At 38.4% G+C, this 18,354-nt stretch overlaps 1 protein-coding gene across 5 annotated transcripts in view; it reads right to left on the bottom strand.

The window, feature by feature from the left end:
- Nucleotides 1–3,433: 3,433 nt before the first annotated feature.
- The window catches only part of LOC131228036 (F-box/kelch-repeat protein At1g57790-like), a 76,200-nt gene continuing 61,279 nt past the window's right edge, over nt 3,434–18,354 (bottom strand). Inside the window, exons 1-3 of one of the 5 annotated variants that reach the window (XM_058223873.1) lie at nt 9,788–10,061; nt 7,101–7,242; nt 3,434–5,026 (exon numbers count right to left, since the gene is read on the bottom strand). In XM_058223873.1, the coding sequence (XP_058079856.1) occupies nt 3,691–5,016 (1,326 nt within the window). In that variant the 5' untranslated portion in view covers nt 5,017–5,026; nt 7,101–7,242; nt 9,788–10,061 and the 3' untranslated portion in view covers nt 3,434–3,690. Of the gene's footprint in view, nt 5,027–5,108; nt 5,562–7,100; nt 7,243–9,787; nt 10,062–18,354 lie in introns of those variants that run through there. The other 4 variants (XM_058223875.1, XM_058223871.1, XM_058223874.1 and 1 more) reach the window with 4 other exon arrangements.

Raw genomic sequence — 18,354 nt, 5'->3', positions numbered from 1 at the left:
GCTCAAGGTCACTACAAAGGGCTCGTCACCAATCAATGTAGGCCGACAGCACGAATATAGTGTCCCATACCACCATAATCGGCTCACGAGTTTAATTGCTCACTAGTCACTACGAGGAGGCTCGTCACCCCAGCGTAGGCCGACATCTCGACCACGGTGTCCCATACCACCATGTCCGGCTCATGAGTCTTAGCGGATCAAGGTACCATGGTTATTAGGATTTCACTGGTAAGTTTGGTACCCTAGATTCAAGCAGTATCGTCCATACATGGTGAACATACATCGGACAATCGGGTTACTTGACGAACTCGACTAGTACGAGCGCACGTTGAATTGAGCGACATAGAGTGCGCAAACACTCCGCGTGGCCAAACCACTGCCGACAACTCTAGTACGGCTCAGGTTCGTCTAATACGTCCTACGTGGCGAAAGCAATCTCAACCACGAACATAGGGTCGATTACCGATTTCCTGGACTAATGCATAGTCCCACACACCTTACACTACTACAGATGTTCATATCGAATGTAAAACAGTAATGGAACAACAACTTAAATCATGGTACATAGACATTTGAAGAATATCAACTTAACATAAATGTAAGCATAAGCAATGCTTGAATTTAAATAACATAGAATGTAACTTGCATAAAGGAAATTATGCACATCAATAGGAGTGTTGAGAATTACTTCTCAACGCCTGCAATTAGTGTAATAAATTACACTTTAGATCATTCATGCATTTCTACAAACACTTAGCATACATGGAACAACATACATGACGTATATTGAAATACATGCATTTAGACAATTCCTTTTATCAAGGAGTTGTCATACATACATCTAGCATACATACATGACAAATAATCATGGCAAACACAAGTGCATATTTTATATGTATACGGTACTTTATAAATACGCATAGAATATACAAATCTCAATATAACGCATGCATATCAGGAAAGCAACATAAACACAACATTTGGCATGTGAAATCTCATCCATAACAAGGATAAATCACTAACTGGCATTGAAAGCCTTGAAAACCATAACCTATACACTTAAAGTCCGCACCTTAAGCAAGGAAAGAAACACCGAACTGATTTAGACAAGTTGTCTTCGTCAACGGCGATAGAATACCCTAAAACAAGGATAGAAATGAGATACAACAACACCAAGACTAATCTAAGCTCTAACACAGGTTAGGGTTAGGTTAACTTACCCCAAGATAAACTCAGAACCGTCAGAATAACGATTCAAAATGAAGGTTCAAAGATGAAGAAGAACAAGGAAGAATCCAAGATGATTCACCAACTTATCTCTCTCACTTTCTCTCTCTTTTCCACTCTCTTTCCAAGCTAGGGTTAGAGAAAATTCGTATGGAAAAGAGAGCTAGGGTTTAAGGACTATAAATAGGCCTATTATTGATGAAAATAACCTCAGGGTCAAGGTATACTTAGGGTATAACCAAAACCCGACTCTCGCGATCTAACGAAGCACTTCTGGTGGGCCTATAACCACGAAAGGTCGGACTTAAGCTCATTGACCATGGATCTAGGTCAGGCTGAGTTTTCGTACCGACAGGCTCTTCAGATCAGCCGTGGTGGACCACACTCAATTCAACGGTCACGAAATCTCGATCAGGTCCACAAGCACTAAGATATGCCTGGGCCACCTTCCCTGATTAGAGGGTGAAATTGGGTCAGAATCCAACGGTCAGATAGCTTAAAATCGTCGCGCAAGCGACATGACTCAGATTTCATAAAAACTTATTAAATATCCAACCGTTCTCACACTCTTCACTCCAAGCTCAAACAAATCGACCCAGAACATCACATGGACTTGATTTTCGAGGTGATGATTAAGCGCAACTCAGTGACCGCAATAGCCTAAGATCATCGCTATCGGACTTTCGACGCGCGGTCCAGGTCCGATCCAGATCTTCCAAAATTTCCCCAGAACAACTGGATTTAGCGATGGATCTCAGATTTCAGAGTAACGTAGCGCTAACTAATCTACAAGTTTTGAGCCATGCAGATACAATTTAAAGTGATTAATGCGAATTTCACAAGCAATCGAGTATAGCGCTAATTACCCCAAAAACAACTACTTAAGGAAAGATTAGCACAAAAATTTCCAAGGTCGTTACATGACCCCACAGATTCTGCATACAAGGACATTGGGTACGTGGGAGACACTAAAAACTCCCGTCCCCGGGGTATCTTCAAAATCGGAAGGCCCACTCCCGACAAATGTCCAAAAATCAACTGTTAAGGAGACGACACGTGTTCAAACAAAACGAGTCAAAAGATAAAATGGTCCAAACACTCCAATCTAAAACTTTCCATTTTGGGCATTCCTGTCCATGGTGTGGCTCATCAATGAACGGTTTGAATCATTGGAAAATGAACCCCAGATCCAATGGATTGGATCATAATGGCAAACTACATTAGCAAAATTTAGAATCAACAGCAACAATTGCATTGAATTTGGAAACATGCAAACGAATCCATTACCGTGTATTTATTTAAATAATACTTTGGTGTGTTTGGTTAGTAAGTTACTTAAGATAAGCTTGTTATGCCTTAGGTAGTTTATCTTGATTTCTGCTTATTAAATTGAAGTGATTAAGTAACTTTATATATATATATATATATATATATATATATATATATATAAAAGCTACTTGTGATTAATCATAAACCAAACTTATTTATCTCAATTAAGTTACTTATCTACTGTTGTAAGCAGAAAAAGTAACCTATTTGGTGGTATCCAAACAGGCGAATCCATTAACTTATTAATGACGTGGCTTAATGAAAAGTCAGTTTAAATAGGTACCAGGGTGTAAATACCATATTAATGAGGGAGTATCATGTAAAATTCCTTTTTATCTTTTTAGGAAGATGGAAATTTGAAGCTGAAAATTTCAGCTACTATTGCAAAAGCTAGCTCCTAAAACCATGTTAGTAATCCCATAGACTGAACACATCATATACATAAATAGATATTCTGACAATCCAATTAAGAAGTGGGCCAGCCAAAAGTTATGGCACCCTTCAAGATGGGAAATAAATGTGCAAAGTTGTTATGTAATTAGGATCACTAATCTGATGGGTCAACATGTAGATGAGAGGACCATAGTCAAACAATTGTAGTGATTTTAGTTCAATTTGAGTTTTTTTGTTTTTTTTTTTTTTCATTTGAATGTGGAGCATGGTTTTCATACTTCTGTTGCCAAAAATCAGTCTAGTCCTCTCAATGTCTGGGCCACATGGCCTCACGTGAGATCCAAGCTGTACATTTAGATTGGAATTCCAGGTAGAATCCTGTTGCCAAAAATCACGCAAGTCCTCTCAAAATTTGGGCCATGTCATACAAATAAAAAATGGACTTCTATAAGAACATGTTAGAGCCATCCATGCACCACGACCCACTTGATGTGCAGACTGCCTGACTCGACGCAATTAAAGATCAGTCCTTCCAAGCTGACCAAGGGCCTGAACAGCAGCTCTAGGCACCTTTTTGACCCTACCATTACAAACATTGGCCTATATAATATGCAAACCATTCACTGGGCCCCACACACTAGTGGTAATTTGAACCCTGGACTGTTACAGCCTATATAATAGCAAAAGATTTTTTCTTTCCATCTTCCTCCCAAGAAATTATAGTTTAAATAAGATAAATAATTAATACTGATTTTCATAGAAAATTATCTGTTTAGACCCTTGTCCTACTAAGGTTTGACTCCAATCAAGCTCTTCAGCTGAAGGTTGAAACCACCTTGGTTCAATCCAGGTGCTATGGATACAATCGTCACACTCATAAAAATCTCTATTAGGATAGCATCTGCATTCTTTGAGTGAGTAGAAAACACAATCTTCACCGCTGACTAAAGGAAAATGGATCCTATTTTCCATCCCTTTTGCCAACGCCGTCGAGGAGAGAGAAGTCCAGCGACTTACAAATAGCATTCCATCTTCCAAGGTTTCAATCTTCACCCATTCCATCTCTGAAGGTTCCAGTCTGAAAACATGAATTGGAGTCCCAAAAAAACCAATGACTGCCATTAATAGCTCCCCTCTCGATTCTACCAAATAATATTCCCACTTACATCTGGGAATTGATTGACAGTTGCAGAATTTCAGTGGCTTGGGCTTTGCAAGAATAGTCCAAGTGATTAGCTTTGGATCAAAGACCCCCAGTACCCCATTATGTCCCAAGACATAGAAAACCTCATCCTTGAAAACTGGATTTGAGTAGGATATCGAGAATGGCAAATTACTATCAAAAAAGTACTCAGTCCAATGTCTGTCCCCACGACGACAAATCCATATGGAAGCAGAAGTAGTAAGATGTTGAATAGCAAAAATTGTGGAATCTGAAGAAGTCGGTGTGGAAGAGAAGGTGATGCAATCGAACTGTATATATTCCAAATCCGGGAGTTCAATCCTTGTTTTGATAAAGGGATTGAAAAGGAACACAGAGCGGTTGCCTCTATACATGAATACCCAACCATCCTTGCAGGAACAAATTGTTGAACCGGAGAGCTCTGGGATATTGATGAAATATCTCTCATTGTACAAAGGATCCAAGAAGTTACACATGCCATTGTCTTTCCCAAAATACATGAGCCATGGCGATTGATTTCTGAGAAATGGCAAGCTATGGCTAGTGAGCAATGAGGGATGTCGCTTTGTGATCAGTCTCGGTGGAGCAATTGATCGCCAACTTCTACAGGAGGAGGTCAGATGAATAAAATCTGCTCGAAAGAGATGCGATGCGATCAACTCTACAATATCTATTGGAAGGTCAGACCAAGGTCTATATTCAACAATTTCTGTCTTTTTAGATGGAGTTATTTCAAAGATGTCCTCCATATCACCTAGGTTGGTATTTTCTTGTTGGATCTCTTCCAAGTCCTTTGGCATCCTTTCTTTTTGAACTTGTTCAGCTCCTTTCTTCTCATCCTTTCTTCTCGTCTTTCTGTGTTCAGTCTTGCTGGATCTCTTCATATGGCTTAAACTGTACGAGGGACAGGATAACATGAAAATTATTATCAAATAAATTATGAAATTACAACTTAGGGAAAAGAGAAAAACCCCACCTCTCAACAAATCTGAGCACTGACCGTTTCAGCTTCAGAAAAAAATAGTTCCATGGAGTTAATCAAGTCAACAAAGGGAGGAATTATATGACATGTGACCAAAATCGCAGCACAGTATATGCAGCTTTTAACTTCTAACAAGTAAAGCACATGATCTGATAGGACAGGCCATTGGGATGTTGCATTCCACTATGGATACATCATGCCCCAAAAACCTCTCATATAGGATGATCAAGCAGCTTGTCTTGATTTTTTAAAGTTGGATGTGGACAAATTGTTGCATTTCTCCTTAACTGTCAATTTAAGGGCCACAAATTAAAAGGATAAGATCATCATGTGGAGGAAATTTTAGGAAAGTCCATCTATGGTGCAACACAACAGCCCAGAGGTCTAGAGTACCAAACCACATGCTCATCTGGTCAGAATTGAACACCGATCATCAAGTACAAAGCTGGAACTTTCTGCGAAAGGGTTAAAATTCAGATTATGGAAGTTTTTTTCTTTCAGCTTTTACTATTAATCTTGCTGGAACTCTTCCCCTGATTGTAGCAAAGGCGTTAGAATGCTGCTTAAGGGCATGTCAGCAAATGCATACATTCCGTGTAGTCAAGTATTGAGTGAAGCATCCTTTGCAAGATTGACAAAAAAAGGCTTGTGACATAGAGTGGGAGTTCATTCTTTATCTCGAGCACAGCTTTCCTCTTTCAAGGATGGAGAGGATGGATGAAAGAATGCATTTCCACTGCTTCTGTCTCAAATTTAGCCATTGTAATTGCAGTAACATCCATCCAAAAATCCATGGGTCTTCAGCTAGGTAAGCATTTGTATTCTGTTTTATTCACCAATATGAGAAGGGTTTTAATAGGATGCTCACTAGGATAGAAGTTTATGCGCTTTGGAAGGCTGTGAAAGACCACGTATAATATGATGGATGAAAGCATATTGAGGTAAGTATCACCATATGAAAGATGCCACCAGGCATGAAGAGACTAGCTGGCAGCTACCATAGAAAGAGAGAAATGTTAGCCAATCTTCTCACAAAGTTATTGGAGATCTATTTAACATGCAATGGGATTATGGTATCAATGTACATAACTAGCCAAGAGTACGTACTCCTCTCATTTTGATCCAATCACCTCACATCCCACCTGTACATGCTCCACACATGTGCACAAGAAAAGGCCCACTTTCCTTTTCTAGCCTATATCTAGTTTCCTTTTCTTTCATATCTCTGTACTAGAAATTTGTTTTTCTTTCATATCTCTGTGTTATTACTTAGATATTTCTCGCTCAAGTGCTTTCTTATTTTAGAGATTCTATGTTAGGAAATAGAGGAGGATTCTGATAGCACCAAAAGAGGAAGCCCAATAAGACTGGTTGAGAACCAATACCTTCCATACACGAGAATCATGTAGTGGAAAGGTTGATGGAGGCAGTAGTATGAATATGGCCTCACAAAGCATGGTGGACAAATTGAAGCTACAACCTCACAAGCATCCCAAGCCGTATAAGATTGCGTGGATGAATGACACATTCATCCCCGTGACCAGGATGTGCTTAGTGAAATTCTTCCTGGGTCGTTATGAAGAATCGCTTTAATGTGACATTATTCCAATAAAGGTCACACATATATTACTCAAGCATCGATGATATACGAGAGGGGTGTAACTTACAAAGCTCGCAAGAACACATACAACTTTATGTACAAAGGAAAGCCCATTACTTTCAACCCTGTGAAGGATGACGGGCCCAGAGAGGCCAAGTTGGCTTCCACAATGTTGAGAATGGCTCGATTTATGGAGAAAAGTCGAGAACAAGGAATATGTATGCTTTATCCCAATTTTAGGATTTAGTCCCTAATGAACTACAAAGTGAGCTTCCGCACATACCCAACATACGATTGATTTGGTACCTAGAGCACCATTACCAAATCTTCCTGCAAACCGAATGAACCCAACAAAGAATGCAAAGCTTCATGGAGGAATTACTAACCAAAGGTTTCATTCGTGATAGCTTCAGCCCACGTGTCATGCCAGCATTGTTGACACCAACGAAGGATGACAGCTGGCAGATGTGTCTTGACAACCGTGCCATCAACAAGATAACGGCAAAGTATTGTTTTCCCATTCCACAACTAGATGGCATGTTAGACACGATGACAAAAGATACAATCTTTTCAAAGATTGATTTATGAAGCTAATACCAACAAATAAGAATTCATCCTGAAGAAAAATGGAAAACCGCTTTCTAAACAAATGATAGATTGTATGAATGGCTAGTCATGTCTTACAGCTTGAAAAAGTCACCTAATACATTCACGCGAGTGATGATGCGAATTCCACGGCCATTCATGGGCAAGTTTGTCGTTGTATACTTTGACGATATCGCCATCTATAGCCGTTCACGAGAAAATCAGTCGAACCATCTTTGCCAAGTGCTGAGATTATTATGCCTCGAGAAACTCTACACCAATTTGAAGAAGTGTACCTTCATGAGTTTTGGTGTAGTCTTTTTGGGGTTCATTGTTTCGGCCGAAGGTGTGAAGGCTATTGTCCTACTCCCACAAACATTCATGAGGTTTACATTTTCACAGGCTAGCGACGTTTTAGCGAAAGTTAAATCAGAACTTTAGTTCCATTATGGCGTCCATGACTAAATGTATGAAGACCAATCCATTTGAGTGGACCAAAGCAGCAACAAAGGCATTTCAAGAAATCAAGCGAAAAATGACAAAAGCTCCAATTTTTAGACTTCCTGATTTTGAAAATGTGTTCGAAGTTTCCTATGATCCATCTCACAGTGTCCTAAACCAGGGAGGACATCTAGTGGCCTTTTTCAACGAAAAACTCAATAAGGCACAAAAGAAGTATTCTACATTCGACGTGGAGTTTTATGCTACTTTCAAGCCTTGAAACATTGGCATCATCACCTCATTAATCAAGAGTTTGTGCTCTATTTTGATCAAAAGGCATTACATTATTTGAATTCTCAGAAGAAGTTGAGCACATGACACGCTAAGTGTAGTGCTTATATGTAGGAGTTCACATTCAACCTAAAACATGGGGCCAACATCGAAAATTAGGTAGTAGACACCCTTAGTTGAAAATTACATTTATTATCTACCTTATAAGTTTCCATTGTTGGGTTTGAGGAACTTAAAAGAGAGTATGCAGCAGATGATGATTTTGGGAAGATATTTTCAACACATTGTTGAGTCAAGTACTGAGTACCCACAATTTAGCCTGTACAATGGGTACTTATTCTATAATGTGAGGTTGTGTCTTCCTAAAATTCCTTATTAGAGCTTGTTATACAAGAAGGAGATAGTCATTCGTATGGCTCAAACCTTAGAGGTTTCCAGTAGGCTCTTATATGAAGCTCCACTCCAAATAGGCAGGTCCTTATCATATATTAAAGAAGCTAGGTGATAATGCATATCTAATTGAACTTCCACCTGAAGTGAAAACCAGTCCCATTTTTAATGTGGAAGACCTTCCAGTTTACCTTGGACATCATGAAGACCAAAACACGGGAGAACAAGCAATCCAAATACCTGAGGTGTCGCACCAGCTCGAAAAAAATCATTGAAGATGTGTTGGATGATTAAATAGTTCCCACATACCAAGGAGGTTATTAGAAGTTTCTTATCAAGTGGAAGGGCGGACCGAAATCCAATAGCATGTGGATCTCAATAAATGATTTCAAGCGCATCAACCTGGAGCTCTTTGAGGAGTATATTGTTGTTAATCAAGGGAGTAGAGTTTTTTCAAGCCGGGGAGAATCGATGCAACCCCCCCTCTTCCCACATGTGGGAAGAAAGACCCACTTTCCTTTTCTAGCCTATCTCGAGTTTCCTTTTCTAGCATATCTTTGTATTAGGAATCTTCTTTTCTTTCATATCTCTATGTTAAGAAATAAGTTATTTTAAATTTTTCTTAAGTGTTTTCTTATTTTAGAGATTCTATGTTCCGAAATAAGCTTATTTAAAAGTTTCTTGTTTAAATATATTTTTTCTATTTTGAAAATCTTGGCTAGCTAGGAATCGTATTTTTAGATCCCATAGACTATGTTGAAGATTGTAAGTACTCTTTACGAATAGGGCTTAGACCTATGGAATAAGATACAATTGAATGATATTCTCTTCGAGCAAATTATCTTGTCTCTCATAGTCGTTGAAGGGGGAAAGTGATCTTTAGTTTAAGACTAAAGGACTGTTGAGCATGCTCAGTCTTTTCTCTTTTGTAAATCTTATTGCAATTAGTTTCTTCCTTAATCTAGTTGCATTACATTACCAAGTGAGACTTGATAGAAGACACAAGTATAACAGATGAAAGCAAGCATGTATTAGTAAACACTAAATAAAATTGAGCCTAGCCTACATCATACTTCAAAACTAAACTCTAACAGGTAGAATCCGCATTGTGATGCTAATACGTGGTCAGTTGATGAAGTTAGGGTTTTCTGCTCTTCACCGATAATATAATTTTCGTGATTTGTAGCAGATAATCAATGTGCAAGGTTTTCCAAAACGGTTGTAACGGGCCACCCTGAAAAAACGCATCGTAACCGTCCGTTACGATGCAGCGAAACAGCATGATGGCGGCTCACAACCGATTTCTAGAAAAAAGCAAAAATAAATAAATAAATAAATAAATAAAAATCGATTAAAGAAGACGTACTTTTTTCTTCTTCTTGTCTTTCTCTATGCCAGTATCTCTCTCCTTCGGTCCCGCTGCAAGTGGGTCTCTCTCTCTCGCTCTTTCTTATTCTCCTTCGGTCCCGCTGCAAGTGGGTCTCTCTCTCTCGCTCTTTCTTATTCTCCTTCGGTCCCGCTGCAAGTATATCTCTCTCTCGCTCTTTTTATTCTCCTACTGTCCCTCCGGGAGTCTCGGACGCGGATTTCCTGCGAAAGCTTTGCAGGAAGTTCCTGCGCTGGAAATCTAGGTGGGACCCACCGTGATGTTTGTGAGAAATCTACCCGTCCATCCGTTTTTTAAGCTCTGTTTAAGACTCGATATTAAAAGTGAGCGTGATCAACGACTCAAGTGGGCCTCACTAAAGGAAAAGGTGGTCAGGGAAATTCCTACCGTTGAAACCTCTCTGAGTTCCCCAGTGATGTTTGAATGTCATCCATACCGTTCATAATGTCATTCCTACTGAGATAACTGAGAAAACAATTATCACCTGATTCAAAACTTTCATGGCCGAACGAATATTTCAACTGTGGACGCTCAATCCTAACCTTTTCGGCCCACAATAAGCATTGGATCCGGCTTGTTTTTAGTTTCATGTTCTAAAATGAGCTTACAAAACGGATGGGCGGGGTGGATTTCTCACCATCATCACAATGGGCACAGCCTACTTTTCAGCGCAGGAACTTCCTACTAAAGGCTCTAGCAGGATATCCGCGTTCGGAGCCTCCCTCGCGAGAAATTTACAACTGTAGGACCCATTTACATATTAAAGCCCACTTCTTTTTACCTCGCGAGAATATTCTCCATACGTACGGATGACTTACCAAAGGTTGAAAATGCCCCTGCTTTTTCCGAAATGTGATTCTTGAAAGCCGGGGTTTCCTATGGCATAGCCCCTGCTTTTTCAATATACATCCAAGTTCTTTCTAAATGTATTTCGATATGTATCGAAGGTCTTTCGATATGATCAAAAAAGGTCTAAAACTGTCCAGTGAGTTTGTCTCAAAAATACTACAATTTTCAATACATATCGAAGCGTATTCGATAGGCATTGAAGGTATTTCCTTTGGCTCTGCATTATAACCGTAGCCATAACTGTAGTATGTGGTAGTCTATGCAAATTTTTTATTTTTATTTTTATTTTTACATGGAGAGTTTTATTCTACCTACAATTTTCTCTAATACATATTTATATATATAAGCATATAAAAAAATATTTCTCTCTTTTTTAATTTCTTTCTTTATTCATTTAACAAGAATATCTTCTAAACCAAAATTAGTTACTTGACATACCCTATAGGATTTTGGAGTAGGAGAAGCTACTTTAGCCAACCAACCTAGTTATTTTCCAAGATTCCATCAGGTCGATGGTCGAAAATCCATTTCATTCACTTCGCGGTCAATTTCAATCAGTTCACGGTCAATTTCATTTACTTCACAATCAATTCCATGCATTTCACGGTCAATCCCAGTGATTCCCCTTCACTTCACGGTCAATTCTATGCATTTCACGGTTAATTCCCTTCACTTCATGGTCAATTCCGTGCATTTCACGATCAATTCTCTTCATTTCAAGATCAATTCCATGCATTTCACGGTCAATTCCGGCGATTCCCCTTCACTTCACAGTCAATTCCCTTTACTTCACGGTTAATTCAATGCATTTCAGGATCAATTCCCTTCATTATACGGTCAATTCCATGCATTTCATAGTCAATTCCGGCGATTCCCCTTCACTTCACGGTCAATTCCATGCATTTCACGGTCAAGTCAATGCATTTCACAGTCAATTCCCTTCACTTCACGGTCATTTCCATGCATTTCACGGTCAATTCCTGCGATTTCCCTTCACTTCACGGTCAATTCCATGCATTTCATGATCAATTCCCTTCACGGTCAATTCAATGCATTTCACAGTCAATTTCCTTTACTTCATGGTCATTTCAATGCATTTCATGATCAATTTTCTTCCCTTAACGATCAATTCCATGCATTTCACGGTCAATTCCCTTTCCTTCACAGTCAATTCAATGCATTCCAGATGGGGTCGACCCTGTTCCCCCTCAAAGCTCTTTGGGCCATGCCGTGAAATGCATGGAATTGACCGTGAAATGCATGCAAATGACTGTGCAGTGAAGGGAATTGATCGTAAAATGCATTGAATTGACCATGAAGTAAAGGGAATTGACCATGAAATGCATGGAATTGACCATGAAGTGAAGGGGAATCACCGAAATTGACCGTGAAATGTATGGAATTGACCATGAAATGAAGGGAATTGACCATCAAATGCATTGAATTGACCGTGAAGTAAAGAGAATTGACTGTGAAATGCATGGAATTGACCGTGAAGTGAAGGGGAATCACCGGAATTGACCGTGAAATGCATTGAATTGACCGTGAAGTAAAGGGAATTGACCATGAAATGTATGGAATGACCGTGAAGTGAAGCGAATTAACCATGAAATGCATGGAAATGACCGTGAAGTGAAGCGAATTGACCGTGAAATGCATTAAAATGACCGTGAAATGCATTGAAATGACCGTGAAGTAAAGGGAATTGACCGTGAAATGCATTGAATTGACCGTGAAGTAAAAGGAATTGACCGTGAAATGCATGGAATTGACCGTGAAGTGAAGGGGAATTGCCGGAATTCACCGTGAAATGCATGGAATTGACCATGAAATGAAGGGAATTGACTATGAAATGTATGGAATTGACCGTAAAGTGAAAGGAATTGACCGTGAAATGAAGGGAATTGACTGTGAAATGCATGGAATTGACTGTGAAGTGAAGGGAATTGACCGTGAAATGCATGGAATGACTGTGAAGTGAAGCGAATTGACCATGAAATGCATGGAAATGAGCGTGAAGTGAAGCGAATTGACCGTGAAATGCATTGAAATGACCGTGAAGTAAAGGGAAGGGAATTGATCATGAAATGCATTAAATTGACCGTGAAGTAAAGGGAATTGACCGTGAAATGCATGGAATTGACCGTGAAGTGAAGGAGAATCGTTGGAATTGACTGTGAAATGCATGGAAATGACCGTGAAGTAAAGGGAATTGACTGTGAAATGCGTTGAATTGACTGTGAAGTAAAGGGAATTGACCGTGAAATGCATGGAATTGACCATGAAGTGAAGGAGAATCGTCAGAATTGACCATGAAATGCATAGAATTGACCATGAGATGAAGGGAATTAACCGTGAAATGCATTGAATTGACCGTGAAGTAAAGAGAATTGACCGTGAAATGAATGGAATTGAACGTGAAATGAAGGGAATTGACCGTGAAATGCACGGAATTGACGGTGAAGTGAAGGAAATTGACTATGAAATGCATGGAATTGACTGTGAAGTGAAGGGTAATCATCGAGATTGACCGTGAAATGCATGGAATTGATCGCGAAGTAAATGAAATGTATGAAATTGACCGCGAACTGATTGAAATTGACTATGAAGTGAATGAAATGGATTTTCGACCATCGACCTGATGGAATCTTGGAAAATAATCAGGTTGGTTGGCTAAAGTAGCTTTTTCTACCCCAAAATCATATAGGGTACGTCAAGTAACTAATTTGGTTTAAAAGATATTCTTGTTAAATGAATAAAGAAAGAAATGAAAAAAAGAGAGAATATTTTTATTTTATATGTTTATATATACATATTTATATAAATGTGCATTAGAGAAAATTGTAAGTAGAATAAAGTTCTCCAAGTAAAAAATATATATATAAAAATAAAAAATTGCACAGACTGCAATGGACTACCATAGCGAAAATCACCTTCGATACATATCGAATGCGCTTCGATATGTATTGAAAATTGCAGGATTTTTGAGACAAACTCGCTGGAGAGTTCTGGACCTTTTTTGATCATATCGAAGTAGACACTACCTTTTATCCAGCGGCTTTTATGAACGATACAAACCTTACCTTACCAACTTAAACGTTGGACGTACGGACGAGCATTTGAGGACCAAAATACCCTTCCCTTCGTCTCAGACGCGGATTTCCTGCAAAATGCTTCCTGCGCTGGGAACGTAGGTGTGGCCAACCGTAATGTTTTTCAGGAATCCACTCCACTCATCCGTTGTGTGAGCTAATTTTTGGAGATTAGACTAAAATTGACAGGATCCAAGACTCAAGTGGGCCTTACCAAAGGAAAATGTAGTTAGGGAAATTTCTACCGTTGAAATCTCCCTGAGTTTGACAGTGATGTTCACATGCCATCCATACCGTTAATAACGTCATTCCTAATGGGATGAACCGAAAACACAAATATTATCATGATTCGAAACTTCTGTGGCTCCATGAATATTTTAACCGTGGAAGTTTAATTATCACGTTTTAGGCTCACTTGAGCAATGGATACGGTTCATTTTTGGCCTCATGTCCTAAAATGAACTCAAAAATTGGATGGACGGTGAAGATTTCTCACAAACGTCCTAGTGGGCCCCACCTGCGTTCCCAGCGCAGGAACTTCTAGGAAAGGCTTTCGCAGGAAATCATCGTCCCTTCCTTTCGGAAGTGGATTGGATGGCGAGCGAAGATGAGCCCAGAAGCTCCTTGAACTCCAAGTTGCACGAACGGTTCAAAAGAGATCAAAGTTACATGGCCCCACAGTTATGTATTGATTATATCCACAACGTTCATCCATATTTCAAGATCATTTCAGAGCATTAAAAAAAAAAATCATATCCAAAAATCAACTAGACCACACCACAAAGAGCAGCAAAGAAATTAATTTTCACCATTAAAAATTTTGTAGGGCCCACGTAACGTTTATTTTCCATCCAATCTATTCATAAGGTCACAAAGACCTGGATGAAGAGGAAAAACAAATTTCTTATTGATCCAAAACTTCTCTAACCCCTAAAAGGGTTTCAATGGCTGACGTTCACTACCCCACTGCTTTTTACAGTGTGGTTCACTTGATATTTAGATCTGTCTTATTTTTCGTCTCAATCCTTAATACGAGCTCACCAAATGGATGGACGGTTTAGATATAACACATACCTCATGATAAGACTCACAGAACTTGCACTAGCCAATCCAGCGGGTCAAACTAGAAATCGAGCGGCGCAAACTAAAAATTGAGCGACGAAAACTAGAAATTGAGCACGGTAAACTGAAAATTGAGCAAGGCAAACTGAAAATTGAGCGAAACTGGAATTTGAGCAGGGAAAACTCAAACTTGAGTGAGGCAAACTAGAAATTGAGCGGGGAAAACTAGAAATTGTAAAATCATGTTTGGTGGACCATAAAATTGTAATCAACAGACCAAATTCACAACGAATATCGTTCACTTGTACACATATATAAGTTGAGCCGGGCAAACTAGAAATTGAGCAGAGCAAACTGGAAATTGAGCAGGGCAAGCTGAAAATTGAGCGAGGTAAAATAGAAATTTGCCCTGTTCAAATTCTAGTTTGCCCCGCTCAATATCTAGTTTGTATAAATGCTATCTTATCTAGCTCCTAGGTTTGTTAAATTTTGTAGTGACAAAACCTCTTGGAATCTGTATCTTGTGTAGCTATTACTATAAGATCAACTTCATGTCATCCTTTCCTACATTCAAGTACAAGTTCAAGAAGTTCAAATACAAGTGCAAGAAGTTCAAATTAAAGTTCAAGAAGTTCAAGTACAAGATCAAGAGACTCAAAAACAACATCAAGAAGTTCATGTACAAGATCAAGAGACTCAAGAACAACATCAAGAAGTTCAATTATTAGTTCAAGTCTTCAAGCTTCAACTACATTAAGAGAATGATATATGATGATTCTATCTCACAAATAAGGTTTATTTGACCCTAGATTGACATTAGGATAGGTCATGCAATTTACAATTATATCATAGGTCATTTGATAATTTTATTGGTCAATTTTCGACTAGTCCTAATCATGGTTCGACTAGTCCAAGTACTGGCTCGACCAGTCAACGTTTGTTGTGAATTTTCAGAATTTTTTGTTGGACCCTCGACCAGTCCTGGAGATAGCTCGACCAGTTGAGTGAACAGTGCTCGACCGGTCGTGTAGGCTTGACTTAAAGTCCAGCTACATTTCTGGGTCCCACTTGACTAGTGGAGTATAGGACTCAACCAGTCAAGCAAGCCACTTGACCAGTCGAGTAACGATCTTATCTTATCGCGCCAGAATTTTTAAAATGTTGTTGGTCCTTCGACCAGTCGAACTGACCACTAGGCCAGTCGAGTGAACATTATTTTTGCTTATAAATTGAGGACGATTTTTAAAGTTTTTCAATTCATTCCAAGATATTTAAGTCATAACTCTGATAAAACTTATCCTCACATTCGAGAAGCTAATTGGTTAATATTTAAGATTATTTTAATAGCTTTTTTGCATTTGATTTAGTGATCTCTATTCAATTCTATTTCTTTTGAAAAGAGAATATTGATTTTACCCTTTTTGAGATCAAAATCAAATCAAGCTAGCCCAGGTTAATTTAATAAAAAAAATTATTTAGATCTAAGAACCCTTTCATATGTGAGTTTGGACATTGAACATCTACATCGAATTGGTTCTACTGGGTTTCATCAAAAGAAGAATCCTCAGATAAGTACATTTCAATTTTCTGTATTTGGTTTGTAAGATTGCTAGAAAATCTTTCATTTTTGATTTTGACTGAGATAGCCAGAAAATCTCAGTGAGTGGGGTTTTTAATTGTGGTAGCCCTTTGAAAACACAATTGTGAAGGTTTTGGGTGAACCTTGGAAAACCCATTTCATAGTAAAAGCCAATATCCAACAAGTGAGGATATTGGGAGTGGAGTAGTTGGGTAGCTGTTTTCTAACAGTTGGTGTACACACAAACAAACCACTATAATTACTGGAGTTGTGGTGGATGGTTGAATGTGCTTAAGTGTGTGAATATTGTAATTTATTTTCAGCATTTGTGGTGAATGATTGTAATCTATTTTCTGCACATGTGGTGAATGTTGTAATAGCAGTAGATATTTATTTCTCTTTTATTCTTTATTCCTCTATATTGGTTTGGGACTTTAATATACAGACTATTTATAAATCAGGTTGTCCTACCATAAGCCATTGCTTTTTGGTGTAAGGTTGTCCTTAGAACAACATCTGTATCAACCTCTTAATACTTGTGCATTTAAGGTTGCTATTTATTTCTGTTATTTGCAATTGATAAGTGCTATCTTTATTTATTTATTTCTTATTTCGCATTTAAATTTTAATTTGGCATAGTCTTATTCACCCCCCCCCCCCCCCCCCTCTAGGACTTTTAGCTCAGCCTTTTCAAGTGGTATCAAAGCCTAATAGCTTGTTTTATTTTTATTATTTTACTTAAATTCCTGAGCTAATTGATCTGAGCTTTTTAAGATGTCAAATTTTGATAGCCTTTTAATCACTAGGCCTCCATCATTTGATAACTCTAATTATGCCTATTGGAAAGCCAAAATGAGGATTTTTTTTTAAAGTCTATGGATGAGAGCGTGTGGTAAGCCACAGTGACCAATTGGACCCCTCCAACCACTGAAGTGACTGGTACTGATGGATCTAAAACTGTAAAAGTTTGACCTTACTTTTCTTAGACCGCTCTTCAGAAAAGTGAGAGTAGTGCCAATGCAAAGGCTTTAAATGCTATTACTTGTGCACTATCACACGATGAATTTAAGAGAATTATATCCCGTGATACTGTAAAGCAAGCCTGAGATATTTTGGAAATGATACACGAGGGTACAACAATTGTTAAGAAATCTAAAGTTCAAATCCTCACAACGAAATTTGAGAAAATACATATGGAAGAAAGTGAAACTTTCATGGATTTCTATACAAGATTGAATGACATTGTCAACTCTATGTGGGGTCTTGGTGATAGGATCCCAGAAAGTAAAGTCTGTGCAAAGATACTGCGCTCATTGCCTGAACAGTTCAATTCAAAAGTGACCGCGATACAAGAACTTCGTGATACAGATAATATAAGGGTAAAATAGTTAGTTGGGTCTCTTCAAACCTATGAGTTAAATTTTAAGACCCCTAAAGGTAAGTCAATTGCCCTCAAGTCTTCTAAAATTATTTCTCATGAAAATAGTAATAATTCTGATTTAGAAACTTCTGAAGATGATATGACTCTTTTAGCCAAAAAAATTTATAAGATTTTCAAAAGTAAAAAAAGGATTGATTTACAAAAACCTATTAAAAAGAAAAGACCTAGATCTAAAAATTGAAAATCTTTAAAAGACAGCCAATGCTACAACTGCCATGAATATGGGCATCTAGCAAACAAATGTCCTAAGAAGGACAAGTCTAAAAAGGTATGTTGGCTACATGGGTTGAATCTTCCTGCTCTGAAGTCTCTTCTAAGTCAGAAGATTCTGAAACCGAGTCGGCTAATGATGTTAAAGCCCTAATGACTCTAGCCAAGTTCACTTTCTCAGATAATAATGATTCAACCAGTGAAGAAAATCTGGGTAGTGACCATGAAAATGAAGAAGATCTTCAAGATGCTTATGATGCTCTATATAGGGAAAGTTGCAAAATAGCTGTAAAGTTAAAACTTCAAAAAGAAA

Source organism: Magnolia sinica, chromosome 15 (genome assembly GCF_029962835.1).
Source record: "Magnolia sinica isolate HGM2019 chromosome 15, MsV1, whole genome shotgun sequence".
NCBI classification, from domain to species: Eukaryota; Viridiplantae; Streptophyta; class Magnoliopsida; order Magnoliales; family Magnoliaceae; genus Magnolia; species Magnolia sinica.
Note: the sequence above shows the minus strand (reverse complement) of the source record. Positions and strands in the feature narration are given on the sequence as shown.